General features: G+C 34.5%; 1 protein-coding gene across 2 annotated transcripts; it reads left to right on the top strand.

Annotated features, from left to right (window-relative positions):
- The first annotated feature begins 39 nt into the window (after window positions 1-39).
- Window positions 40-27,830, top strand: GNPDA2 (glucosamine-6-phosphate deaminase 2). 2 transcript variants are annotated; one of them, XM_068975293.1, is made up of 7 exons: window positions 40-123; window positions 3,104-3,262; window positions 7,567-7,668; window positions 9,271-9,342; window positions 15,367-15,551; window positions 20,998-21,172; window positions 27,009-27,830. In XM_068975293.1, the coding sequence occupies exons 2-7, from the start codon at window positions 3,139-3,141 to the stop codon at window positions 27,068-27,070; spliced, it is 720 nt and encodes a 239-aa protein (XP_068831394.1). In that variant the 5' UTR covers window positions 40-123; window positions 3,104-3,138; the 3' UTR covers window positions 27,071-27,830. The 2 variants fall into 2 exon arrangements, with proteins under 2 accessions (XP_068831394.1, XP_068831393.1); XM_068975292.1 differs by having other exon boundaries at window positions 9,160-9,342.

Below are 27,830 nucleotides of genomic sequence, written 5' to 3'. Positions count from 1 at the left end.
GCGCCCGGGTTTACATCCGGGTCCTGAGGCTCCGCGTTACACGCGCCGGCTGGGGTCGCTCCGGGTTGCTGGGTGTTGGTTGTTCTAGCTGTTCCAGTGTCGGAAGAGCCAGTGGGTCAACAGGTCAGCCCACGGGGAAGGACCAAGAAGGGAGTCGGGCGGGGACCTGCCTGGTCGTTGCCTCCACCGGTGGGCTGTATGCGGAGACGGGGACGCCGGGCGGATGGGGTTCCCGGAAGTCTCGAGGCGAGGGCCGTAGTGTTCCCTAGCCTTGTCTCCCTCTAACTTATGGTTATCCTCTTCGGAACTGAGCCTCCGGGAGGGGGCCTCCCCTGACACTTGTTACAATTGCGCGATAGTCATCCTCATTTGCATTCATTATGGTTTGCGGAGTGATGGGCCCAGCAGCCGGGCAGGTGAGGTTGGGTTTGCAGCCTTCGCCTTCCGGGGCGGGGACCACAGCCTTCGCTGCTTTTTCTAGCCCCTCGTCGGGACTGGACCCCCCGTTCCCAGAGGGCCTCCTTCCAGGCCGCGCTTCAGAGGTTCTTTGAGGTCAGGTGTAGTGTGTGGTAGGGGAAAAACGCATAGCAGGGATTCTGGAAGCTTAGATTCCAGATTCTAGTATAGATACTAATAAAATAGCTGTGTAACCCAAGTTGTGCAGGAGTTCCCACCCAGCTTTAAAGTTCTGAGGTTTGTGTTTGTCAGCTCTTTGTCGAAGGGATGCACACCCAAAGTGAATCAGCACCTGAGAAAGATGAGGACAGAGGTGTTGCTGTGTCATTTTCTGAGTGCTGTAGAGTCGAGGCTGGTGGAGGACCGCATCCGTTTGGATCTCTGAGGATTGGCGAAAACTGGGAAAAGACACATTTAAAAATCTGAACACATGTGGCAAAAACATTCAACTTTTCTCAGGTGATTCACTTGGGACTTTTGGAAGTGAACTCTGGGCACACGGAAGAGTTTAAGGAAACAATGTGCTTGGTCTGAAGGGCTTACTTGAACCTCTGTACAATGAAGTCATCGTGTATGATGTTCTTTTCCAAATTTATCCTGATTGTGAGAATCACCTGTGATATTTGTGTAAGTGCAGATTCCCTGGATCCCGTTCCAGATCTTTTGCAACACTATGTCCAGGGACAGGTCCTGGGAATCTTTCTAACAGGGATCCTAAGTGATTCTTCCTTATAAGACACTTTTGCAGAGCACGTGTCTTTCAGTCAGATAGACCCTCCACCACTTAATAGCTTTATAACTTCGGTAATAAACTTCTGAGTTGCAGTTTTCTATATCTGAAGAATGAGGATGATAACTTCTTTTAATACACCAGAGACTATTAAGTGAGTCTAAGCCCTTTGATAGTAGGATCTTTATCTTAGTCATTTATGTGTCTACAGAGCTGAGTGCTTAGTATTTAATAGGCCCTCCCTCACAAGTGTCTTGAACTGAGAAAAGAAATAGCATGCCCCCAAAACTCTCATGAGTTCCTCCTTCTCACCTTACAGGTTTTTTTTTTTTTTTCTCTTTTTATCAGTAGTCATTTTGCTGAATATTCTTATTAGAAATAATTTTATTTCTTGATGGTGAAAACAGCTTGGAAATGTTTCTGATTCCTTGGTGTAACTTTGAAGTAGTTTCTGCCACTAGGTTATTAATGAGTTTAAATAGAGGGCAAGTCCATTTCCTGGACTGAATTAAGTCCATTTGTTGGACTTACTGTGTGAATTATTGTTTGTAAATGTTGTTTATCTCATTACTGTGCCAGAATTCTAGATCACGGCGATTGTAAGTTTTTGTTATGCCAGATTTCTAAATCATATGTTCCTAAGGACATATTTAGATTCAGTGTATTCATTATTATAAGACCTCCTATTCCCACCAATGTAAAGAATTTGATTTACTACTGTATGTAAAGTTTGAATTCAGCATTCAGGACTGCTGAAGCAGTTTGTGAAAGAATTGGTGTAACATCCATTTAAATACAAAACTAAGAATTAAAATCTGGAAATTATGGTTGTAAAGCACAGTGTAAATGTTATAAATCTAGACAATATAAAAATAACACATCTTACAGAAATCGGGGTGGGCAGAAGTAGAAGAAAACAGTTTTCACGTATTTCATGGTAGCAGGTCAAGCCATATTGTCCAAAATGGAATCATACAGTTTTAAAGTGACTCCTCTCTCTTAATATTTGTATAATATTTTTTCTTAACCTTATAATATTCTTCTAGGAACTGAAATTGCTTTTTGTGAAGAATTATTTTGCCTGGAGATCTGCAGTGTTTTTAGTTAACTTTATTTTGTTTTGCTTCTGTTGAAGGCAGAAAATTAAGTGCTTTTTGTTAAAAATAGAATGTCTAGTATGATACCATGGTTAGAAATTTCTATACATCCCATTTGTATATGTGCATTATATAGATGTATGGAATGATGTATACCTAATAGTAATGAACTTTATTTCGAGGTGGCAGGATTTGGGTCTTTTTTTCTTTTTTTCAAATTCTTTGTACCTTTCCATATTGATTGAAATGTTTTAAAGTGCAGGTGTTACTTTTATAAAAGCATTATTTACCAGAAGAGAGGTTTGGTTATTACATCATTCATAGGGAGAGTTCTGGATTTTAATAAGTAATGCATAAGGTGCTGAGTAATCATTACTGCCATTAACTTGCAATCAATAAATGAGTGCTGCTTTGTTTGCCTTTAGATTTGTTTTATGTTGCTTTATATAGTATTCCTGTGGAGACTGCAGTGTGATGTCTTTATAGTAAATTTGCCTTGATAAAAAATTTGACTTTGTCACTTAACAAGTATGTGAACTTAAATTGTGTCAGTCCCTTCACTCATCTGAAACTGGACATTGTATTTACCTTAGAAGCTTGTAAGGATTAATATTTATACTTAATTGACTTAGCCGACTGCCCAGCACCTGAAGTCTGTTCAGTAGAGAGCAGCTATTACTGCTATTTTATAAGTACAGATTGTATTTGTATACATGCATGTCTTTCTTAAGTAATATCCTTTTTAAAGCCATCAGTGTATTATGCTTCTGTTTGACTATCTGCTAATTACTTAAAGTGCTCTACAATGAAATTTTCTCAGGTTTGAACTTGTCCTGGAAGCTGTGCGTCACCATAATGAGGCTTGTAATTCTTGATAACTATGACTTGGCTAGTGAATGGGCAGCCAAATATATCTGTAATCGGATCATTCAGTTCAGACCTGGACAAGACAGATATTTTACACTGGGTTTGCCAACAGGTAATATACCATTTTTTCCCTGTTAGATACTCAAGGTTCTGAGTTTGAAGGACTTTCCTTGGTAGAATGTTGCCTTTTTATTTCTTGTCATATCACTGATTTAACATATTAGCATATAAAGTCAAATATATAGATATAGATTCTCCATATCTAGTATCTAAATTCCATTACTATTTTCTTGGTTAAAATTCTGACTCATCTACCACTCCAGAATGCAAAAGGAAATACAGAAATATAGCTCAAGTAAGGGTCATGATATTTTTTTGTCCCTTTTTCCTAGTAGTTTTTTGTTTGTATTTAAAGGGGTTGCTTTCACGATTCAAGAAATGTCTTGGGAGATTAGCTTTCTCATTGATCATTAAGAGGTACCTAAAGTATGTCCTATTGCCTCTTAATTTTACCTCGTATCATCTTATTGTATGTGTGTGTGTGTTAGTTGCTTAGTCATGTCCGTTGCAACCCCATAGACTGTAGCCCACCAGGCCCCTCTGTTCATGGGATTCTCCAGGCAGGGACACTGGAGTGGGTTGCCATTTCCTTCTCCAAAAGGGAACTATGGAAGAAAGAAAGTGAAGTCCCTCAGTCGTGTCTGACTCTTTGCGACCCCGTGGACTGTAGCCTACCAGGCTCCCCCATCCATGGAATTTTCCAGGCAGGAGTACTGGAGTGGATTGCCATTTCCTTCTCCGTATCATCCTATTAGCTCTTTGCTATTTCTCTGATTATTTTCTATTTTATAAATACTATAAGTGAAAAATTAAGACTGATGTGTTCATGACAGAAGGAACATAAGCATTAATTATATATTTTGCTGGATTTAGTTCTCTGTTAAGGTTTTTTCTTTAAAAATAACCAAGTGTCACTGATACCATGGTACTTTTATTTGATGTTTTGACTTCCATAGAAAAGAGTATTGGTTCTGGGATGAGAGCTGTTATTGTTTTGATGACTGCAGGGCATTTATTCTACACCCTGATTTTTGTTTTCCTTACCTAATGAAAGTAAGGAAATTAATAGCTTACAAAGTTGTTTTTCAGCTCATATGAGAGCAAGTCCTTTATATACTGTAAACACTATATAACTTTAAGATTCTCATAAATGTGTTTTATTTAAACAGTATTTTCTCCTTTTTCTCCTTCCCCCATACATGTCAACCCATAAAAGCTACAATCATAATTTTTTTCACTTGCATAATTTCCATGAAAGGTATTCTGACTCACCAAGTTGTTATTTTTGTTTGTTGTTTTGTTTTGGTCCATGGAAGTAGTTCTTGGTGAGAATGGCAAAGAGCGATTTTTTTTTTTAAATTTTGTACACTGGAAGTGGGCCCTTTAACACCCACAGTTTTGATATGTGAGCTGCAGTGATTAAACAAGACCTCTGTATCAGTTTGCCTTGTATGAACCTAGGCCATGCTCAGACTAGCTGCCTTAATCACTCTGTGTTAATTGTGAAGCAATAAACAGTAATCTGAGTGTGGGGACAGAAAGACTTCAGAGTCATAAACACTAGCAATGCTAAACATTTTTTGTGTGTATTTAAATATACAACCCTTTTGCTTTATTTTGGATAGTATAACTGCTTAGTAATACACCTGCCAAGGGTTGATCTCTGAAAAACTTCTGTTAACATTTTTCTCTCTTCTCCTTCATTGACCATTGATGGTGTTAATCATGCCCCATCCTCACTCCTGTGCTTTTGAAATGTGAACATACATTTCTGTAATTGTGAATAACATGCTGTATTATAATTATGCTGCACCACGCACAATTCTGGGGCTTCCCAGGTGGCACAGTGGTAAAGAATCTCTGTCTGCCAGTGCAAGAGACACAGAAGACTCGGATTTGATTCCATGGTGGAGAAGATCCCCTGGAATAGGAAATGGCAGCCCACTCCAGTATTCTTGCCTGGAAAATGCCATGGACAGAGCAGCCTGGCAGGCTACAACCCATGGGGTCACAGAGTCGGACACAACTGTGCATGCACACCCATACAAGTACAGTCAAGCACAGTCCTGGGGAATATCTCTTCAATACGTATTTATTGAAGTGATGTTGACAAGCATAACATTTAAGGGCCTGCATGCTATGGGCCTCAGCTGCCTCCCAGATTTAACTCCCACCATTCCCTTACACTGAATCATGGTAGGCAAGTTAGACTGCTTGTAGTTGCAAGAACAGGCCTGTTTTGCTGGCTTTCCTTTCACTAGTGTTGCTAATGTGCTGTATAATAAAAACTTTGTGAGCTCCAGAACCAGGCAGAATCTCTTAAATCTCTGACTTCACTACCATGTGTGTGATATTTCACACGTTCCTTATTTTTTTTGACTCAGTTCTTTCACTTTCAAAATGGGAAACATGATGCCAGTTTCCCAAACTTGTGAGACTTACATTAGCTCACATAGGAAATACCAGCGCAGCATCTAGCACATGGTAGGCATACAGATGTCATCTCTGAACCTTCTCCCCCATCTTTTTTCTATTTTCAGTCAAGACTTACCCCGTTCTTTGATTGTGGGAATTTCACCTCTTCTTCAAAGACTCCATTGAAATGCCGTTTTTGATCCTCCTTTCAACAACCAAGACTGTAGTCTTTCCTCCTTTGATTTGTTATGCTTCTCCAGATCTCTTATAGTTTATTTTATAATATTTTTCCTTCTGTTATGGTTATTTAGTACTTGTGTATCCATATCTTGTGAGTTCTTCTATGGTAGAAAGAGTCCTAATCTTTGTTTTATCTGAAACATAGTAAACGCTTACTGAAATAATTATGTTAGTAAATGAGTATTGCAAAGCAAATATATTAAAATCAAGTTTATTTTGCCAGTTTACCCTGTATCATATCTTTCATTGTTTTTTTTTTTCTATTCAGCCACTTTGATTAAAAAGTAGAAAATGAATGTATTTTTGTCATGACTATTGTGACAACTTCTTACATTTTTGTTCATATGCTCTTAAATTATGGAGGGAGTCCTATAACTCTTCTCTTGACATCAAAAGACAGATGCAGAAAATTTGTTATGTTCCTAGAAAGGAAGAAAGAAAAGTATACTTGTCCATCTTTTATCCTGGTCTCATGTTAGTGGCTGTAGTTCTTTGATAAGGAATTAGAAAGTTTGACAACATAAATTTTAAATCATTAATGACAATTTAAAACAATTTGTGGTTTTAACTTTAAGAAAACCTATTAGTCTTCTGTTCTCTGAACCTGTCTGTGTGATATTTAGCTACTTCTATTATCCTATCATCTTAAGTGAGAGGCAGTTTTTTTTTACTACTCCAGATTTCTTCTGTATTTGTGGTGGTTGTTGTTGTTTTTTGGTTGTTTGTTTTGTTTTGCCAGATGCTGTTCAGTTCTGCCATACTTCTCCCTGCTTCTTGAATAGAAACTTTATGTGTCTGTGTTTTATTTTGTGATGGTAGGTGGCTTAAAAATCCAGTACTGTGACCAGGATTGTGTGGGCCAGGTTGTTTGTTGTAAGAATGTTATAAGAATGCAGTCAATTTAGTCTTTGAATTTGTAGTTTAAAAAAATGAAGCAATTTTGAAAAACATCCGCAAGGTGCTGAATTCACTTATGTTTATTGTGTCGTTTCATGGAGCTCTTGTCAGTCAGATCTTAATTTTGTAAAACATATGAAAGAATCACATTTATAAAACAATAACATTAAGAGCTCAAATGAAGTATCCAAAGCCAAGATCCCATTTCCTAGAAACCATTTTACTTTATACATTTTAGCTGATATTTGTTGACAGTAACACAAAATGAGAAGCAGGAATTCCAGTTAAAAAAGGATAAGGTTCCTCACTCAATCCTTGCCACTTTCTATTTTGAAAGTAGAGGCAATATTTAAACTCAGCTCTGGTTTCCCCTTTGATTTCATTAAATGGTCAACACTTGACCTATTTACATATCATTTGTGCTACAAATCCCTCCCTAGATAAAGATTTTTTCTCTATCATTGGGTGTTTATTTTTCTTTTAATTCAAATGTGTGCTTTCTAGAAGTTTCTACTCTTGGAATATACACCATTAATTCCAGATAGCCGACAGTATAAGAATTCTCCAAGCTGTAATTTAAGCTGACAGGTTCTCAGCTTTATTCAGTAAATTCTGATTTCCTAAAATTTTAGGGTATCTTGTAAAGAGACTAGTTCAACTTATATTCATTAATTGAGTATGTATTCAAATTAATAATCATTTGCCTAATATGTATAAAATACTATTAACTAAGATGAGAATAAAGTTAATACACACTTTTTAAAAAATTAGACTGTTAGAAAATGGAATCTTTATCTGTTTTAGGGAGTACACCTTTAGGATGTTATAAAAAACTTATAGAATATCACAAGAATGGAGACCTTTCTTTTAAATACGTGAAGACCTTTAACATGGATGAATATGTAGGTAAGCTATATTGTTTGAATGTATTGTTTGGACATGTTATATTTTAAATTGAATATATGTTGAGAATATTAACATTATTTAAAATTGTTTTGAATGAATATATTTCTAGAGTGTAATGTATCACCTTGTAGTGGGGTTGGAAGCTTATGTAAAAATGTCTATATTTATGTAATGACAGCATGACACAGTAGAAGGACCATGGGACTGGAAATTAGAAGCTCTGCCCTCATCTTCAGCTGCTACTTACCAGTCCTGGCTCCATCAACTTTGAGCCAATTCATTGACATTTCTCATTCTTTTTCTTTTTCCTTCAAAACAAAGTTAAAACCAGTGTGGGGATAAAGTAATTAATATGTATGTAAAGTAATTAGTAAATTTTTTTCAAATATAAGGCTATTTATATTTGTAGCCTTGAAGCTTTTATAATTTATTGATTGTTAACTTGCTTGTGCTTCCTTGATGGCTCAGTGGGTAAACAATCTGCCAACAGTACAGGAGACACACGAGATGATGGTTCGATCCCTGGGTTGGGAAGATCCCCTGGAGAAGGAAATAGCAACCCACTCCAGTATTCTTGCCTGAAGAATCCCATAGAGAAGGAGCCTGGCAGGCTATAGTTCATGGGGTCACAAAAAGTCAGACATGACTGAGCAACTAAGCACAACTTGCTGAACTGGAAACATACGAACTCTGTGTTAACATTTACATTTTATAGGTGTTTATTTTTAACAGTAGCTTGATTGCCAAAGAACTGTCATAGTTAAGTATACCTTGCAGGCAAACAGAAATAACAGAAGAGGAAAATGGACAAAGATTTCAGTTGTGTAACCACTTAATGTCACTCCAGTATTCTTGCCTGGAGAATCCTGTGGACATAGGAGCCTGGTGGGCTGCTGTCCGTAGTATCACATAGAGTCGGACATGACTGAAGCAACTTAGCATCCATGTATGCATTGGAGAAGGAAATGGCAACCCACTCCAGCATTCTTGCCTGGAGAATCCCAGGGACAGAGGAACCTAATGGACTGCCGTCTATGGGATCGCAGAGTTGGACACGACCACTGCGACTTAACAGCAGCAGCCACTTAATTTATATTGAATTTAAGACATAAATCAGTCTTACTAGTTAAATTTTGTATTTGAGAAGTGGAATATAGTGATTAAATGCACATGAACTAGACTTCTGTGTTCCAGCCCCTCCATGAGCTCCCTGACCCTAGGAGAGTGCCTTAGCTTTTCAGTGCTTCTGTTCATCTATAAAGTGAGATTGATACTAGTGTTTCCACAGATGTTGTTCACATTGATTGAGTTAATACATTTACAGTGGTTAAAATAATGCCTGACATAATACGCATTTATTCCATATAAAAATGCTTTTAAATTGAATATGGCATAGAATATATAAATAGCATTTGTGGCTTAATCAGAAAAGTCAACTTTAGATTTATTTCTGAAAATAGTTATATTTTTATTCATTAACTTTGTGTTTAGGACTTCCCAGAAATCATCCTGAAAGCTACCATTCTTATATGTGGAATAACTTTTTTAAGCATATTGATATAGATCCTAATAATGCTCATATCCTTGATGGGAATGCTACAGATTTGCAAGCAGAATGTGATGCATTTGAAAAGAAAATAAAAGAAGCTGGAGGAATTGATCTTTTTGTCGGAGGTACGTAAAACATTTTGTCATTAGTCATTTGTTAGAACTTGGATTAGGTGCTTTAAATTAAAAAAAAAACTTACCTTTGTGTAATGTAAAGAACATCTGTGACTGCCTGTAATACCCATTTATTTAGCTATTGATTTCTGTTTTACTTTATATTCATCAAAAAATAATCTTAATGTTGCAGGGGGGAATTGTTTAAATTGTGGCTTGAGAAATAGCTCCTAATCCCTGCTGAAGTCTTATAATTACCTCTTTAGAACTGACACTTTACCACATCTTAGAAAAGGAGTGATGTGTTTCTTTTCCTAAATGATACTCTTATTCTTTTACTGTTTCTTTAAAATTCCAACCCAAGTTTCTTATCAAATTACAGCATTAAATCTCTAAAAGTTTGCATATGGTACAGGTGGATTTTAACATTTTTCTACTGACCATTAAATTGCTTCATTTCACCAAGAAATGTGTCAAGAATGTCAGATTTTATCATCAGCCTTTAGCTAGTATGAATTGAGCTTTATAATTGTCTTAATAAGATCTAAATAAATGTTTAATTAAGTTCCACTTAAAATTTCTATGTACACATTTGCACACACACCCATGTATATTGTGTGTGTATATTGTGTCTTCCTGATCTACCATTGAAGAGAGGTGAAAGAGTCTCTACCTTTGTAATGACAATATATTTTTCTGTCATCACAGTGAAGCATCTGAATAGTACAACATCATGTAAACTGAAACCAAAATTGTTTTTTTGCCAGATTCTTTAGTATTCACCTAAACATACTAAAAGCTGTAAATTAACACTGGATATCTAGAGGTAGACATATCTGTTAGATCTGGATATGTTTTATGATTTATTAGAAGATGCTCAAAATTGTATGAATTAGATCTGTATTGAGGTTAACTTATGGTTGAGGTGGTCAAGTATTTTGGGGGTGTTTGGTTGCCTTTGAGGAAAATTGGATTTTATAGTTAGACAAAAACTAGCATCCAGTTTTGGCCACCTACTATCTGTAAGATCTTGGGAAATTTATTGACTTCAGTAAATTAGTTCAGTATACTAATTAAGTATAATTCATCCTTTGTAAAATAGGATTAATATTAACCATTTCAAAATTGATGAGAATTAACCATTTTATAATGTGTAAAATGCCTAGTGAAGTGCTTGGTATATAGCTGCATTCCATTAAGTGTTACTCTACTCTTTGTCTCTGAGGTATAGTTTGTAAAGTAATTTTTTCTTAATGTATTGAATGTCCTGCTGTTTTACTGATTTACCTCTAAGGCTATCTGGCAAGAATGAAGTTTTTTTCTTTGAAGAAATTGTTGTCTACCCAGCAGAACTAATATCAATTACTGCCTTAAATATAGGGGATGGTTTTTATTTGAGCAAGAATTCAAGTTAGACTCTTACTTTTCAAAATAGAAAATATCTATGTTTTAAATAAAACTTACTAATATTACTTCAGTATTCCTGGAAAATATTTGCATTCTAGTTTTGTCCATATGGCTCAATTCTGGGATAATTGTCATTTGAACCTACCAATACCAAGGCAAGGCAGTAGACATTTGAAATGTTTGTGTGCACTACTGATGTATTCTTTAGATTTTATAAACTCTATACCAAAATAAAGTAAAATTACTGTAAAACAATATACCTATCTTGTTCAGTTATGTCAAGAAGCATTTTCACTCATTTACCATTATATGAGAAGAGAACAGCTACCCATTCCAGTATTCTGGCCTGGAGAATTCCGTGGACTGTATAGTCCATGGGGTCACAAAGAGTCAGACATGACTGAGCGACTTTTCGCTCATACCATTACACAAAAAGATATAGCAGTTATTAAAACTTAAGTATTAAAAAAATGACTACATGGATAACATAAATAGTATTTTTTTTTACTTTAATGGAGGGCTTATTTTTTCCTGTTAATTTATTGATCTTACATAAGGCTTCTTGTGACAAATCCTTTAGGATCTTAATGCCAGGAAATAGAATTTACTGGGGGGAAAAGACTTGATAAGAACTCTTTAACTCCATTTTTTCCCTTTGCCTACTTTCCAGAAAATATTTTAGCTTAATGTAATGTTTAACGTTTAGTCTTGCTTTTCAGATACTTCTAGGAGAACTTTCTTTTTTCCTCATAGCTTTAAGTCACTTCTTGTTTCTTTTTAGCTAAATTTTTTGGTGCATTTCCTCAAATAACGCACCTTAGTTCTCCCTTTGAAACTAATAGCACATAATCATAATTATTTATGTTTATTAATGACTCTTACTACTAAAAGTGACTTAATATTTTGTTTTTTAAACAGTTTTTGTCTTAAACTTCCCGTAGTTCTCCCCTTGCAAAAAAACAAAAAACAAATCTAAGAATTCCTTTCCTCTTCCATTAACACCTTCACTGTAGTCATGGGCCAATCCAGGGTCTGACAGTTCATATTTATCATCCAAGGGACGTATAACAGTATGTAGAGAATGAAGGGTTGGCTTATCACATGTTCTTTGGACTTTTCCCTGTTTGGAATACCCCATTATTGGATGTGTCTCATGAAAGAATCTCATTTGATTCTTTGCCTTTGTTGATCTAGGTTGTTATCATTGGATTTTCAAGATGAGGCTTGGTATCTGGGTCTTACCACTTACCCTTCTTTTGTTCCAGGGTTTGGTTAATAAAAACACTAAGAACTGAGCCAAATGGGATCAAAATATCAGCCTTATTGAAGGTAAAGTTGAATTAGAGATGGCAGGTTGGGCTTGAGGCTAGAATGGTGTTGCCTACTTCTCCCCTCTGAATTGGAAATAGTAAGACCAGAGAAGAGCTCCAGAGTAGCCCACCATTGCTCACTCCTAGGAAACGGAGCAAGAGTTCCCTATCCCTCTATAGATAGGAGAAAGGAGGAAATACATTGCCAGAAATTCTTCCTCTGATGAGAGAGTGTTGGGAGAAAGAATAAGGAGTGTCATGCAATTTCTGATCCAACAATAAAATACACAAACATGGAAATCTACAAATAGATTCTAAATGCATTATTAACTTTAAAATGATCTTAAGATAATTTGTGTTTAAAAGGTAAAAATAAAAGACAATGGAAGATTGTAACCCTCTACTTCAGTTACATGATTAGATTCTTTGATTTGGAAGTAACTGTAATCTACTAATGGGACCAAAAGTGAATTTATTGGGATGATTATGGAGTAATTCACAGAAATGATATTAGAGTTGAAAAAAATACGTCTTTAGAAGAACAAGAACCACGAGCTTCGGATCACTGAAGCAGGGACTCACCTGAGCCTCTCCTGTAGTGTTATCATCAAATGCCTCAGCTCTAGATGACTTCTTTCTTTTTGTATCCCTTGGTCAAATTTCAGATTTCTAGAAAGAAATTCTGATTGTTTCAGCTTAGCACAAGTACTTATCTCTAGACCACAACAGTTCTGCCTAAAAGAGATGAGATATAGGGTGTTATAATTGATCTAGGCCCTGTTGTAAGGGGATCAGAGCAGGGAAGGAGGAGGAAAAAACTATACTGAACATACCAAAGAATACCAACCTCCTTTCATTTATTCATCTGTTTTATTGAGGGCCTCCTATGTGTCATGTGTTCTATCAGGATATAGTACTGAAAAAAAAGTCTTTACTTTCATGAAGTTTACCTTCTAGCCCACAGAACTATAGACACAGGGAAGACACACAACCCAGACTCAGAGGTTTTAGGGATGTTTCATAAGGGTGTTGATATCTTAGTATAGACTCAAAGATTGAATAAAAATTAAGCATGGTTTTTAGAGTTGATGATTATTTTAAAGAAAATTTGATAAAGCTTTTAAAAAAAAAAATCTAAACATTTAAAAAATACAGTTTTATATCCGGAAGTTCAATTTTTGGTAATTACTCATGGTCAGTAAGGGAATGTATTGACCCCTCTCCCTCAGGAGCCTTTGTAGTTAACTTCAGCTTTGCTGTACACTTCTGTATGACTCAAATCACCAGTGAGACCACTAGAATTGATCTTGGAGGACTTCCTGTTTTTTCTAGAACTCTTTGTTTTCCTGTTTCTATCCTTTCCTCTATAGAGAAAAATAAATAAAAGTATCTGGGCAGATTTATACTGAAGAGGAAAGGCAGAACAGTTTTACAAATCTAGAGAGAGACATATCTATGGTTTAAAATTCCCAAGTACATACATACTTAATAGTGGAAACAAAGCATGCATATTAACCACATATAGGTCTGGGCTTTATGTACTAGATTAAAAGTTAATCCTGTATTATTAAAGATTTCCTTAGATTAAGGGCTTCACAGCTGGTGCTAGTGGTAAAGCACCTTCCTGCCAATGCAGGAGACATAAGAGGTCCAGGTTCGTTCCCTGGGTCGGGAAGATCCCCTGCAGGAGGAAATGGCAAACCACTCCAGTATTCTTGCCTGGAGAATCCCATGGACAGAGAAGCCTGGCAGGCTACAGTCTATGGGTTTGCAAACAGTCGGATACGACTGAAGCAACTTAGCATACATTGTGCTTTGGTAGTTCATATCTTGGCTTCCCTGGTAGTTCAGTAGTAAAAAACCTACCTGCCAATGCAAGAGATGTGGGTTCCATCCCTGGATTGGGAAGATCCCCTGGGGAAGGAATTGGCAACCCTCTCCAGTATTCTTGCCTGAGAAATCCCACAGAGAGAAGATCCTGGCTTTTTGCAGTCCATGGGGTTGCAAAGAGCTGGACATGACTTAGCAACTAAATAAATTGATACCTGCTTCCTAAGGTTTTCGTTTCTTTCTTCCTTCAAAACCAGGTTACTCTTTGTCATATTTTACCTGTTGTAGCCTGGGGAAGTTTTTAGAATTATGTATTAAGAATCAATAAGATACACCTATGTATCATTAAATATGCAGAATATAAGTATGACAGATATTTTGACCTGGAGAACTTGTGGGTTTATTTTTTGATTGAAGTTGCCAGCAGTCTGACTAGTAAGTAGGGTCCATGTATGTAAAACTTGATTTAGTAATAACTACACAGGAAGATTCTTGATTTTATAAAAAGATTTACCTCCAATTTCTTTCAAATAAGAAACGTCATATTCTTACCTATATTTTAGAGACAGTCTTGAGTATTAGAGCTGGTAGTAGATCTCCTCAAAGTAGTGTTTTCAAATTGTGGTTGTCACACATTATTAGCTTATGAAATCAGTATGGTCAGTCACATTCAGCATTTCCCTTTTGTAAATGAAATGAAATGGAATCAAAAGTAGCTTGAATGACTCCTAGTAAGTATTATTTCATGCGGTTCTTAATTGTATTTATATGTGTACTAGATTGCAATGTCAAGTGTATTTCTTGGTATAGGTTACATTTTAAAAAAGTTTGAAGAAAACTATTGCCTTAGATAATAACTTGTCCAATGTAGACATTTTTATAAGTGAGGAAGCTGTACTACAGAGAGGTCCAGTAGTTAACTGCCCTATCTAGACTAACAAGCAAGCAAGTTAAACTGTGACTATAAAGACTGCTAGGTTAGGAATCAGAAGATTTAGACTGAATTTTGTCTTAGTTATTGACTAAATTATTACCTTGAATAAGTCATATATTATTCTTGAGCATCAGAGTTTCCTTTGAGTTTAAAAAATAGGTGGGGGAGATGAGGTAAATAGATATGCCTAATCTGACTGTATTACAAGATTGTTAAATATGTCTGATGTTGAGATGATGCATGTGAAAAATGCTTTATACACTATAAAGTATTATTCTAATATAAAGTGATACTTAATTTTGCTGCTATTAGAATCATGCTAGCTCAATGCTAAGCATATGGAAAACATTGAAATACTTGTTGAATCAAATATAGGAACAAATATCTTACTGTAGCATTAGAAATTCAGCTGTCAGATAAAACAAGGTAAGTGTGTTTATGACTATTTCTTTGGTCTTAAAATCATGTTTAAGTTGGAGAAAACTTATTTACTTTATGTGAGAAACCTTATTTAATTATGTGTATATGTGTGTATGTATGTATTTCTTTTGAAAGGAATTGGTCCAGATGGTCATATTGCTTTCAATGAGCCAGGATCCAGTTTAGTATCAAGGACAAGATTAAAGACTCTAGCAATGGACACCATTTTGGCAAATGCTAAATATTTTGACGGAGATTTATCAAAAGTGCCAACTATGGCTCTAACAGTTGGTGTGGGGACAGTGATGGATGCTAGAGAAGTAAGAATTAAATGTTCTTTGATGTTTTTCCTTTGATGTTTGTAGATTTTGGAGAAATTATAGTGTCAAATAAGTAGTTTTGATTTAATCATATTTGCAATACAAATTGTTGTCTAGCTTTCAGTAATTGCTGTCAGGCTCATTGCCATGTTTAGAATTCAAGTAAATTAAGTCTTTGGAGCTGGAAATTAAAAATCAGGCACCACCTCTTTTGAGGTACTGCTTCACTTGCCTCTTCCTGTTTGACAATTTGAGGTCCTAACATCACACTTATATATAGTTTTGGGAAAGGACTTGTTACAGCAAAGATACAGTTCTAATTAACATTAAACTGCTTTTGGAGGCTGAAGGTAATTTAGTGTCATGTGCTTCTTGACTGTAGAAGCATAGCTTAGTTGGTTTCCAGTGGATAAAGAACCCCTCTAAGATGTGATCTGTTCTAAATTTGGTATGTTTAAGAAGGTAAGAGTTCTGAACAGTAGACTCTTAGATTTTTTAGTTTTTAATTCATCTTTTATTTCCTGCCCTGAGAATAACAGACCAAATTATAGTCAGCTCATGGTTATAAGTAGTTAAATTATATGGAAACCGCAAAACTCCATCCCTTAGCAGCAGGATTGGATAGGTTCAGGGGAAAGAGTGTAGACGATGTATGGTGAATAAGTAACTGATCTTGATATAAATACATCTAGGCTTGAATACATAAACAGAACTGTCATTCAGAATGTAAGAGTTTTTCATGTGAAAATAATAATTGGTTTATGAAAAAGACCTTTTTCATAGTAAATAAATTGAAAATAATTCAGAGCAATCTTAGTTCTAAAATACAAAACTCAAAGTTATGGGAAAAGATTCTTACACTTAGCAAGATTTAAGTTATAATGCAATTCTTACGCTAATTCTTAGAAGAGAGTTATTTCAGACATTTGATTTTTTTCTTTTGTTCAGGTTTTCCAACAAAATTACATGATACCATTCACTTCATAGTATTTATTCCCAGCATGATTATAGAGAAAATTATGACAAAACTACTAGGGCTTCATCATTTTCCTAAGGGCTTTAATGCTTTATCATTATATCATTCTTTTTTAATTGAAGTATAGTTGACCTACAATATTGTACTAGTTTCCAGTGTACAGCAAAGTGATTCAGTTATATATTTTTTTCAGATCATTTCCATATAGAGTAAGTCCTTGTTACTTAGCTGTTTTACAGTTTGTGTCTTTTAATTTCATATTTCTAATTTATCCCCCTTTCCCTTTGGTAGCTACAAATTTGTTTTCTGTGTCTGTGAATCTGTTTCTGTTTTATATAGATTCACTTGTATTATTTTTTAGGTGCCACATATGAATGCTATATTTGTCTTTCTCTGTATGACTTACTTCACTTAGTATGATATTCTTCTCTAGGTTCATCCATGTTACTGCAAATGGCACCAATTCTTTTTTTTTTAATAGCTGAGTAATATTTGTGTGTGTACACTCAAGCCACATCTTCTTACACCAACCCTCTGCTGATGCACACTTGGGTTGTTCCTGTTGTCTTGGCTATTGTAAATAATGCTGCTAGATTTTTCATAACATTCTTTTGAAAGAAGAAGTATCACGTGATTATACTTAATGATTTGCTTATCTTCAATTTTAATGGGCTTAATGCATACAGATTTTCATCTGCTAGTAGTTTTAACTCTGATGTGAGTTATTCTTCAATGTCATTTCCAATAACTGCAAGTACATGTAAAATTTGGATCCATGTGTGGGGCAGATGCGTCTGTTGAGTGGAAAGTTTGACTGGGAGATTAAGTCTTCAGTGCATCAGTGAGTATCTTCACATTTGGGCAGCTCAGATAATGAGGACCTTCCATACACATGTTGGAAGTGGCACCTGTAAGTTATTACAGATTTCTTAAGACTTAGGAATTATCTACTATATCGTGAACCACACAGGTCACTGCCCGCAATTTTCACTCCTTTCTTGGCTTGAGGCCTTACTCTGATGTTAACTGTGAAATGTTATACTTTTTCTAGTCCTTGCTTAGCTAAAATAACACCATTCACTTTTCAGCTTTCAGAGCTCCCTCTTCTAACCATAATCCTCATAATCAAAATTACTGTCTTTTATTCTGTTTTGTCTTTATAGCACTTTTTGCAGTTTATAATTGTTTTTTGCGTTTAGTTGTTTAATATCTTTTCCTAATTTATAATCTCCAAGTGTTACTGGGTTATATATATCTAACACAGTAGACTGCCTGTCACATATATTCAGTTACTGTTAGAAACAGTTTAAATGAGTTATTTTTGCCCATAATTCATTTTAGACAGGTTGGTTCTGTCCACAGCTTGGCTATCTCCCTAACCTATCAGATCTGATTTTTACTAACTTTTGGCTGTTTGACGAAAGCCAAATTTACCCTCAAAGCATTAAAATTTATTTTTACTGAGATATATTTAAAGATAATGCTTATATTTTTAAGGTAATTTCAAAAGAAAAGACACAAAATTGTTTTTAACTGTTGCAGCATCTTTAAAGTTGTTATATATAATAATTTGAATATTTATTTTTGTGATGACCATTAAAACTTAAAAATCCACTTTTTATTTTGTTGACTTACTGAATATGAGACATCACCAATGATTTCTTAATTGTTAAAACCATCCTCCTTTTACAAGTCTTACCCTACTGGGCCTCTTTTTCATCATCTATTCCTATTTCTTCTGTCATAAAACTACTACTATTCTTCCTTCCTGACCATTCTTTCTCAGTCAGTCCTCCATCTGCCTTGGGTTCTCATCCTAGCACTGTATATCCAGTATGCACACTTTTGGGCAGTCTTCTCAGTGACCTCTTTGTGTGCATGTTTTTGTTTGTTTAATTAACACATCAACAGCAGTCTCACTTTGTGTTACTCTTCTCAGTAGATTTAGTACTATTCCAGAAAGATCAACTGCCCTCAATACAGTGATAACTACCAATCTTTAGCCAGTTATTTTTCTGAAGCTGCAGAATTCATATTTTCAAGTGACTCCTTTAATTGTTCAAAATTCATCTTTCTACCAAAATTGTCTTTGCCTCTCTTGGTGAATAGCAGCACTCTCCATGAAAATTATCTGAGCTTGAAACTTTTGTCATTTAGGCTTCTTCACATCATACCAGTCACCACATTCCACCATTTAACTTAGAGATAAGTGACCAGCTCTCATCAGAACTGCCTTACTTCTGGTCTGTATTAGTTTTTATTTTTGAGGATTATTGCAAACCCATCCTAAACTTCATGCCTATCTCCTTTCTTTACCTATCCCGTTCTCTATATTATAGCCCATTAAAAAAAAAAAAAAACCATAATTTAGTTATTACTTGTGTATGTAATGAGTCTCTGATTCCCTGCTACTTCATCACAAGATGATATCCAGCCCCTTTGTTTGGCATGAAAACGCTTATATATCAAACTTCAGTCAGTTTTTAGCCACTTCCATTCATTACCCTATGATTCAGGCTTACCAAATTTATAGCTTTTTATGGACCACCCATAATTGTCTGAAATGCCCCCTTTTCTGCTTATCCTTAAAGACTTGGTTTCAGACAGGAGCTACTCTTAAATCTTGTTCATATTTATTCTCTTATTCCTTGAAAAATAGTGGAACAGATAGAGTAGAAATGGTCACATTAGCAACATCAAATTACATTATGAGAACAATGTTTTTCAATTCCTGATTCTCCAGATATGTCTTCATAATTCTCAATTAAAGGTTATATATGTCTTATTGTAGTTGTTAAGGATGTGGTTGCTGGAATCAGACCTCTTGTTTATATAGTAGCCTTACCAAGACCTTCAGCAAGGTACTGAATATCTGTGCCTCAGTTTATCTATAAAATAGGAAAATAAGAATAGTATTTATCTCATGCTGTTATTTTGAGGAGTTAGATGATTCATAGAAAGTGCTAAGTTCAGTGTTTAACTTTGAAACCACCAAATCATCTTAAAAGTCCTGAAATAAATTAATGTCCATTTCAGTAAATATCTATCATGCAATTATCACTACATAGTCCCATTTAATGGTGTTAAAGTTGCTTTAAAGAGACTTTTCAAATGATAGTATAAGGATTTATGCCAGATTGCATAATAGTCACCTAACAGCCCCTAATTCTAATTCCAAAGATTCTGGATAGAAGACAGAGCAAAGAACTTGAATATTTTGTTGTTGTTGTTTTAACTCCTGTGTCTTTAATTTCCAGTAAGGAAAACTAATTAATAAAGCCACTAATCAGTGTTGTGCTTACCTTATTATATCAAGCATTGTTAATGTTTAAAAGAATACTTTTAATCATAGGTACTTTTAATTTAAAAATGCCTTTAATTATAGGCATATTAATTCTTCACTGAACTGAGATTTCTATACTTAAGAACAAGTATCGATAAAAACAGTACAATTCATACACATTGTAAATGCATTTTTGGGCTTTGATATTTTTCAAGATATAGCTCCAAAATGGAAAGTAGTGAATCTTGATAAAAGAAATACAATAATATCTGGTATATTAATCTTTAATTTCCTCCATGTTTTAGAAGGTCTGGCAATAAAATACGAAATATAGAATTTTTACATTGTTATAGATGTTTTAGAATTAAAACCACCTTAACATTCATTTTTTAGTTAACAACTGTAATGAGAAAAAATGTTTAAAGGTTTATTTCATAAACTTTTAACTTGTAAAATAGGATTGAGTTACTGCTAAAGATGTTAAAGAAATGATTCTTTCAGACATCTATACACTTACTCACTTTTGTACATGTTCTTTGAATTATCTCATAGGCTATTAGGGATTTGCGACCAAGAGCTTGGGTTTTCTGTACCTAAGGATGGGTCTCAATTATGTAACACATATGAGTCTTAAGAGAAAAAAAGGATAGTTCCTATATTTAAGTAGATTCTGAATCCTTCTTTCAATCTAGTTTTGTTCCAAAATAGCTTTATATAGAACCTATTCAGTGAACAGTCTTCAGACTCTAGATTACTTTTAAAATATCTATTGTTTTAGAGTCCTTTGCTTTTCCAAAGTAATATCTATTACATATCTGGACTAGAGCAATTTGGTAAATCATTCCTGGTTATGTAACTTATGTAACTCTGCTTTTACAAAACAGCCTGTTTCTTTTTCTTTATTCTCCCAGGTCTCTTCTGCACATCACTATTATATGTGTTAAATATCATAGGCATTATGGTATATTTAGTAATACTCCATTACAAGATACTGTTTTACTTTGTTTACTTTGTGCTTGCCTATTACCTTAAAGAGTAGAAATAAATATCTTTGACTATGAAGAAATATGGAGCTATTTATTTTTATTTCAATCCTCAGAAAAATATCGGTGCTAAATTCTTTGTTTTAAAAAATAGAGCTTCTAGGTCATTTGAACGTGTTTTAAGAATTGTTCATGATTTTTCAGGTAATGATCCTCATTACAGGCGCACACAAGGCATTTGCTCTCTACAAAGCAATAGAAGAAGGAGTCAATCACATGTGGACTGTTTCAGCTTTCCAGCAGCATCCCCGAACTATTTTTGTATGTGATGAAGATGCTACTTTAGAATTAAGAGTTAAAACTGTGAAATACTTTAAAGGTGAGCATTGAAGTTTCAAAAGTAGACTGGGCAAATGTTCCATTATAGATAACAATTAAAACTTAATGTGACTGAATATGATGTAATTAGTCATATATATAGGTCAGTAATTCACAAAGTATGTAGTTAGTATACTGGTGATATATGAATGAAAATATATTTTTAATCTTTTTACTCTAATAACTAGGTGTTTAATATATATTAGAAAAAATATATACTGAACCAACCAAACTTGTATTTCATGGATATCATTGCTTTGACAAGGTTAAAGAGGTTACTGTATTTTATTAGCTGTAAGATACTGCTTTTTTCACATTTATCTAATTTGAAATTGGGATGTTTAAAGTTGACTTCATATAGTTTATTTGGTAGCAAGTTTTCCTTAGTGGTACATAAAATAATAGCATGTCTTATACTTTTTCAGCATCTCATATTCATGAAATATAGTAATAACTTGAAAATTCAATTTAAAGGAAATCAGTAACTCGTGGTTTGTGGGAGCGTGTGAATGTCAAAAAATCTTGACTGTAGTACAAATGAAGTTTGGCAAACAGGGAAAATAGTCTCATTTTTAACATGAAATTTTGATCACAGATATAGAGCTTTGTATTTGCACTTAACCTGTTGTGAGAATTTTCTTGTTTTACTAAATATTCTTCAAAAGTATTTTTAATGGCTATATGATGTCATAGTTTACTTAAATGTTTCCCTTATGTTAAACACTTAGATTACTTTTAGTCATTTATATTTTTATCAGTTAAATTACCAGCTTTTTACCAAGTCACAAATATACCAAACTAAACTGAAAATTGTAATTAGTAATTTGACAGGTAAAAACAGAGAATAGCTCAGTTATGTGTTATGAATGAGATAGAGCTCTTGATGGCATTTTACCCATATATTTCCATGTAGTCCAGGTTTCATCACAACTATTAGATTCCTTGACAAAGTTAACAGAAGCAATCTTCAGTATCCACATACTTTAATGCAAGTTTAGAGGAGATTCATTTAACATTGCCGTTTTCTAGCACAAGTAATTCCCAGATAAACCCCCTATACTTGTCTGATCAGTCTGGTTTTTATCAGAAAATAATAACAGCCAATACTTATATTACCAGGCACTATTTTAAACATAATATACTTACTGATTTACTTAATTCTCAAAATTCTATGACATGGCTACTCTTATAATCCCATTTATAGGTGAATTAACAGGCTTAGTAGGGATGTTAAGTCACTTACAAATTATGAAGCTGAACATATTTCTGAAGAGATTCAGGACATCAGCCTCTGTCAGGATGCCTCCTTCAATATGGAGAAAAATGGATTTGAGATATTGTTCTGGGTTATACATAGACCTCATTTTACAGTAATTTTGATACAAGGTAGAATGGTTGACTTCATAAATATATACGTTATAAATGTAATTTTATATATTTGTCATGTCCTCATTATTATATTATTGCTAGATAGACTGGAGGAAACAAATCGCATAGTTATCTTTAATTCTTCAAATACCATTCATACCATTATTCTTTCTTCTACCATCCCTTTAAAAGTGTCAACAGGAATCTTAAAGGGTTCTAATTATTAGCTCCTAAAGAAATCTTAACTACATCTAAATCAATAAAATTCATTAGCAAATGGAAGTTTATTTCAGTATATATCTTTTGAAAGATATAAGTAGATCACAGGAAAACAGTTTAATAATTTATTCCAGTTTTTTTTTTTTTAAATAAAACCTATGTGCTATGTCCTTGAAGTAATATATTTTCAAGACATTATCATCATGGTGAACATTTTGTTTTGTTTTATCCTTTTTAAGCCCTACTCCAATAGCTTGATAGACCTTGAATGAGTTCAGATTGAACCAAACCATAAAATCTATATTTAGCTTTTCTTCTTCAGGCAGCATGTCAGAAGTCTATACATTTTCATCATTCTCATTAGAATTTACTTATTTCTATTTATGATTTAAGTGGCAATTATTTATTTTTATCACATTCTTGTATAGGAAGTTGCTTTAGCTTATGTACAAGTCATCTTATGTACAAGTTGCTTTATCTTAGTGTTTAGTTAAAAAAAAAAAAACTTTATGAGTTGGCTTTGTAATGTTTATCTTGATGTTTTACATTGTGCATTTCTAAGCTCTGATGTATTCTTACCATGGTCAAAGCTTTAAGCAAATGGTAGGTGAATTATATCAAGTAGAATGGTCCTCTAAGAGCTGATACTCTAGAAGACCTGTATCTTCTAAACTACATGGTTGAGATTACCATTGTCTCTGTTGTCTCCTCTCAGATCTCTCCAGTCTCCACTTTGCTGCTTTTTACATACTGTTTGTAAACTTTTCAGTTAAATCTTGTTTTAAATAAGATAGGTTCTATTTAGAGATAATTATCTGGTAAATTTTTTTCATGAGCAGATAACTTTTGCAGTATAAAAAATTACCCTTTAATGTTCATTTTTGGGAAATGTAAATTATATTTTCCAGTTAATGTCATCAGCCAGGAAACATGAGTTCAAACAGTGCCTTCAAATATATTGTCTCCTGTGGTATTACTCAAAAGAAGTGTAAGTTTCCCTGCCTGAAGGTAGTTGGCATTCTTCATAAAAACTGGCTCATTAAGTGATTTGAGAAAATATCAATAAAATGTAGCTCCATAAAGGTAGGACTTTAGTTTCGGTTCACTGCATTAGTTCAGCATCTCAAAGGATACCTAGTACATTGGAGACACTTAGTAAATTCTAGGAAGTTGGGCAGGTAGATGGATAAACACGTGACACTGATACCACTTCAGTTTAAGACCTAAATTATGTCATTCACTGTGAAATCCAAGGTACATTAAGGAGGAGATTTTTATATTTATATAGTACTTTAAGAAAACTTTAATTGAGCTGATGGGACTGAGAGCTGTTGAAGATGCCTAGCATTTAGCTTTCAAGAAAATGGCATAATCAACAGCACAGGTGCAAGGATGAACTAACACAGTAGCAGAAAAAGTTCCTCTTAGTAGAATAGAAAACAAAATATATTGTTTTAAAAGTACAAGCTAAAATGGGGCTTGCTTATACTTTAAAAATTTAGTGAAAAGGCAAACGAGGGCTCACATGTCATGACCTTTCAAAAGAATATTGAAAAGTATTAGCCCTGAGAAAAATATTCTTATGTATTAACATTTTTTGAGCAAATAACATATGCCAGTAAATAAGTAATTTAAAATCTAGCTTCAGAGATAGTTTGCATGAAACAGTCAAATAAATGAAGTATTTGTTGGTTTGTCCACATTCTCATGGATTTTATCATAGGCTTTTTATCTTCAAAGCACTGGTAAGCATGGAAGGGAAGGTTAAATAACTTGTGGAACTGTCACTATAGAAACATTCAAATATTAGAAATTACATTATCTAAGACATAGAAACCAAACATCATTATAGGACTTTAATGCACTATGCTAAGTACCTTGCTTTCTATTTTGAACTTTTGAGCAGAGGTTACTTCGTTTTATATATAAAGCCAGATAGCTAAATAGCTGTCATATTCCTGAGGTGGAGGCAGAACCAGTCAAGTGCCTTTGCTTAGTTTAGTTCTTTTTATACATAATTCTTTCATTTCTTGGGTTAATTGTGCTCCTTGCTTTAATGTGTTCAAACTCTTCCCATTACTCACTTTAACCTTTTGACCCTTCTCTCTCTCCAGCTGCATGGAACACTTTAACTTCAGTCCCTCCAGTCTTACCTCCAAGATTCTAAATTTATCATTAATGATTAAGCATCCTTCCATGTCTAGCCATTCTGCCACTGCTCTTGATACTTTTCAGTCTTAAGGACCTTGAGTTACAGAATCTTGGTCTCCACTCACTCCCTTTCTCCTTTTTAACAATATATGTTCTAAATTCATTTTGTTTATATTAAAAAAAAAGCTTCCCAGAGCCATCTCACTGAACCTTCACAGATTTTTTTAAAGTAAATGTTTACTGAGTTTCCACCATGTATCCATCTTTATAGACCCAGAATTTAGAGCAGTAAATGTAAGGTCCTGAACCTGTTTATTTTCTGAGGGCAAATTGTTCTAAAGTTGAGACCCAGTAAGCCTAAAGGAGAAAAATCATGCTTTGCTCAGGGAGAAGAGCATTCCCAGCTAAATGAGACAGCAAATATAAAGACCGGGCACTGTGACCAAGTTTAGCCTTTCTGAGGTATTAGCAACAAAGCCAGGGTTGAGTGTAACATAAAAGGGGGAAAGTGGAAGGACATGAGATCAGAAGGATAAACAAAGACAATAGATTAAAATCTAAATTATTTTCTAAGTGACCATAGCAATAAGAGAATTTTAAGTAGGGGAATGGTATAATCTAGTTTTTGTTGGTTTTTTTTCCCTTTAATTAGACAAGGGAAAAGTATGCAAATAGGGTGTTGAGCTGGTGGTAAAATTAGAGAGGAAAGTGGCTTCAACCAGCTGTGGAGATGAAGAAATATAGCTACTTTGTGATGTATTTTGAAAGGAATGTCAACCAGTCTTGCTCCTGAGTTTAAAAGAAAAAACATCACCTGTGAATTTCAGTTGTCTGGCGTTAGCAACTCAGCAAAGGATAGATAATACCATATACTAATATTTTTAAAGAAATGGTATAGAAGGGGAAAATGGATCTGGACTTTGTCAACAAGTCTGAGGTGCTCATGAGACACTGAAGTAAGCTGTTGAGTAATTAACATTCTTTCAACTGCACTAGTGAATTCTCTCAGGACTGTTCCACTCCTGATCTTTCTCCTACTACATGTAGTAGGACCTTAATGTTCTTTACATGTCCCTTTACTTAACTCTTAAAAATGGGTCTTCACAGTTTGAATTTTAGAGTGATTCTGTAGTCTTTTGATAAAGAACACTTTCTAACTAGCAAGTACCCTGTGTCCTCAATCCAGTAATTCCATTTCTTAAGAAAACCACATTAGTCCCTTTCCCCAGTCTCCATGTTCTTAACAGTGTGGTATATTTAACTGATTTCTCTGACCTCCAAATAAAATCTTTAGTTGATTAATTGGGATCATCTACTTCCCCAAAGACATGAGTAACTAGAAGATTTCCCCAAGAAGCTTTAATAATTAAGGAGAGTTTACAAGCATGCCAATTATAAGATGAAATTTAAATTTACTTGGAAATTAATAGGTTATCTTCTACATTGTTTTAGTAAACTTGTCTGAGTGACTTGTCATCAACCCCTATTGTAAACACCCATGTAAAAATAGTGAAAAATAATTTGCCAGATGAGTGGATAGGGTAATATATTGGAGAACTAACATAACAACAGTTCTGAGCTCCTCAGTAGAGTGTGACTAGAGTTTGACTCTGAGCTTCTCAGAGAGTCAAACTCAATAGACTTTAGATGTAATTAGTGTTCAAATCTGTTATTTTGTCATACTGAAATTCTAAAGCCAAAACTGCTCTTACTTTTGGTTACTTACAAAGAACCTGTACCCCATTCTAGATCTACGATTTCATAACCATAAATTGATACTTGCTAGATAGTTTGAACATTCCAAAACATTTCTATTTGTATCTTTCCAATAAATACAGCCATTTTGTACTGGGGGCTTCCCTGGTGTCTCAGACAGTAAAGAATCTGCCTACAGTATGGGAGACCCAGGTTCGATTCCTGGGTCAAGAAGATCCTCTAGAGAAGGGAAAACTAAACAGTCTAAAACATTTTTGTTTGCATCTTTCCAGTAAATGCAACTATTTTGTATTAGGTGGGAGCTAACATACGTTGTATTTTATTAAATCTTTCTTTTTCTAAAGTAAATGAGATACAGTTCAGTTGTGCTTTTTTTCTTTAAGGTTTAATGCATGTGCACAATAAACTTGTGGACCCACTGTACAGTATGAAAGAAGGAAATTGAAGGAGATTGGATCAAAATTCTGCTTGAATGAACAGAACACTTTTATACATATATGAATTTTCAGCTATGCAATATGATTAAAACTTGGGGGATTTTTGAATATTGTCATTTTTGAAGTCTAATATCTATATTAAACATTCCATATTTACAATGTGTCCATTTTATACTAGGGTTTAGGAGAAATCATTGGCTCTCAACCGATCAGCTACTTGTTACAGAAGCCACACTGTCAATGTAACACCACAGAAATGTCTGCCTATTTACAATTTTTAAATCATTTTAAAGGTGACTTCTGTACATCAAGTATCATTCATATGACTCCAGTGGCATTATTAGACTTTAACTTTTTAATAACAGGACGACACTCCAAGCCTTTCAGGTATCATACAACTATCATTGCAAGCCTTTATTTCCGAATGCTATCTTTGTTTTCTCTGCATTACATACAAGCTTTCTGCACGTGGCTGCCTTGGTCATCTTTCTGCAGTAGCATCTGGACATCAAGAGTCCTGTTAGATATTGTTGGTACAGAAAATCTGAAGAGATGGCAGTGCCTAAAACTACAGTTTATGGAAAGTATGTATTAAGTGCATGTTTTTTGTGCACTGTCGTCTTTAGCACTTTTTTTTCTCTTTTTACAAATGTGACCTTAGTTTTATTTAATGACTTGGGTTCATGCACTTAATATACGTATTTTGGCAATTATGAGCTTTATACCTAGAAACACACTGAAGGAAATTTTTTTTAAGGAAAATTATTA

This window comes from Capricornis sumatraensis, chromosome 7 (genome assembly GCF_032405125.1).
Source record: "Capricornis sumatraensis isolate serow.1 chromosome 7, serow.2, whole genome shotgun sequence".
Lineage (NCBI taxonomy): Eukaryota > Metazoa > Chordata > Mammalia > Artiodactyla > Bovidae > Capricornis > Capricornis sumatraensis.
The sequence above is the reverse complement of the archived record's forward strand: the minus strand, read 5'-3'. Positions and strand labels throughout refer to the sequence as shown.

Coding starts and splice junctions, on each gene's coding strand:
- GNPDA2 (XM_068975292.1), top strand. CDS start 3,139: ATGAGGCTTGTAATTCTTGATAACTATGACTTGGCTAGTGAATGGGCA. Junction 7,669..9,159: donor TAACATGGATGAATATGTAG/GTAAGCTATATT, acceptor CTTTGTGTTTAG/GACTTCCCAGAAATCATCCT. Junction 9,343..15,366: donor AATTGATCTTTTTGTCGGAG/GTACGTAAAACA, acceptor TTCTTTTGAAAG/GAATTGGTCCAGATGGTCAT.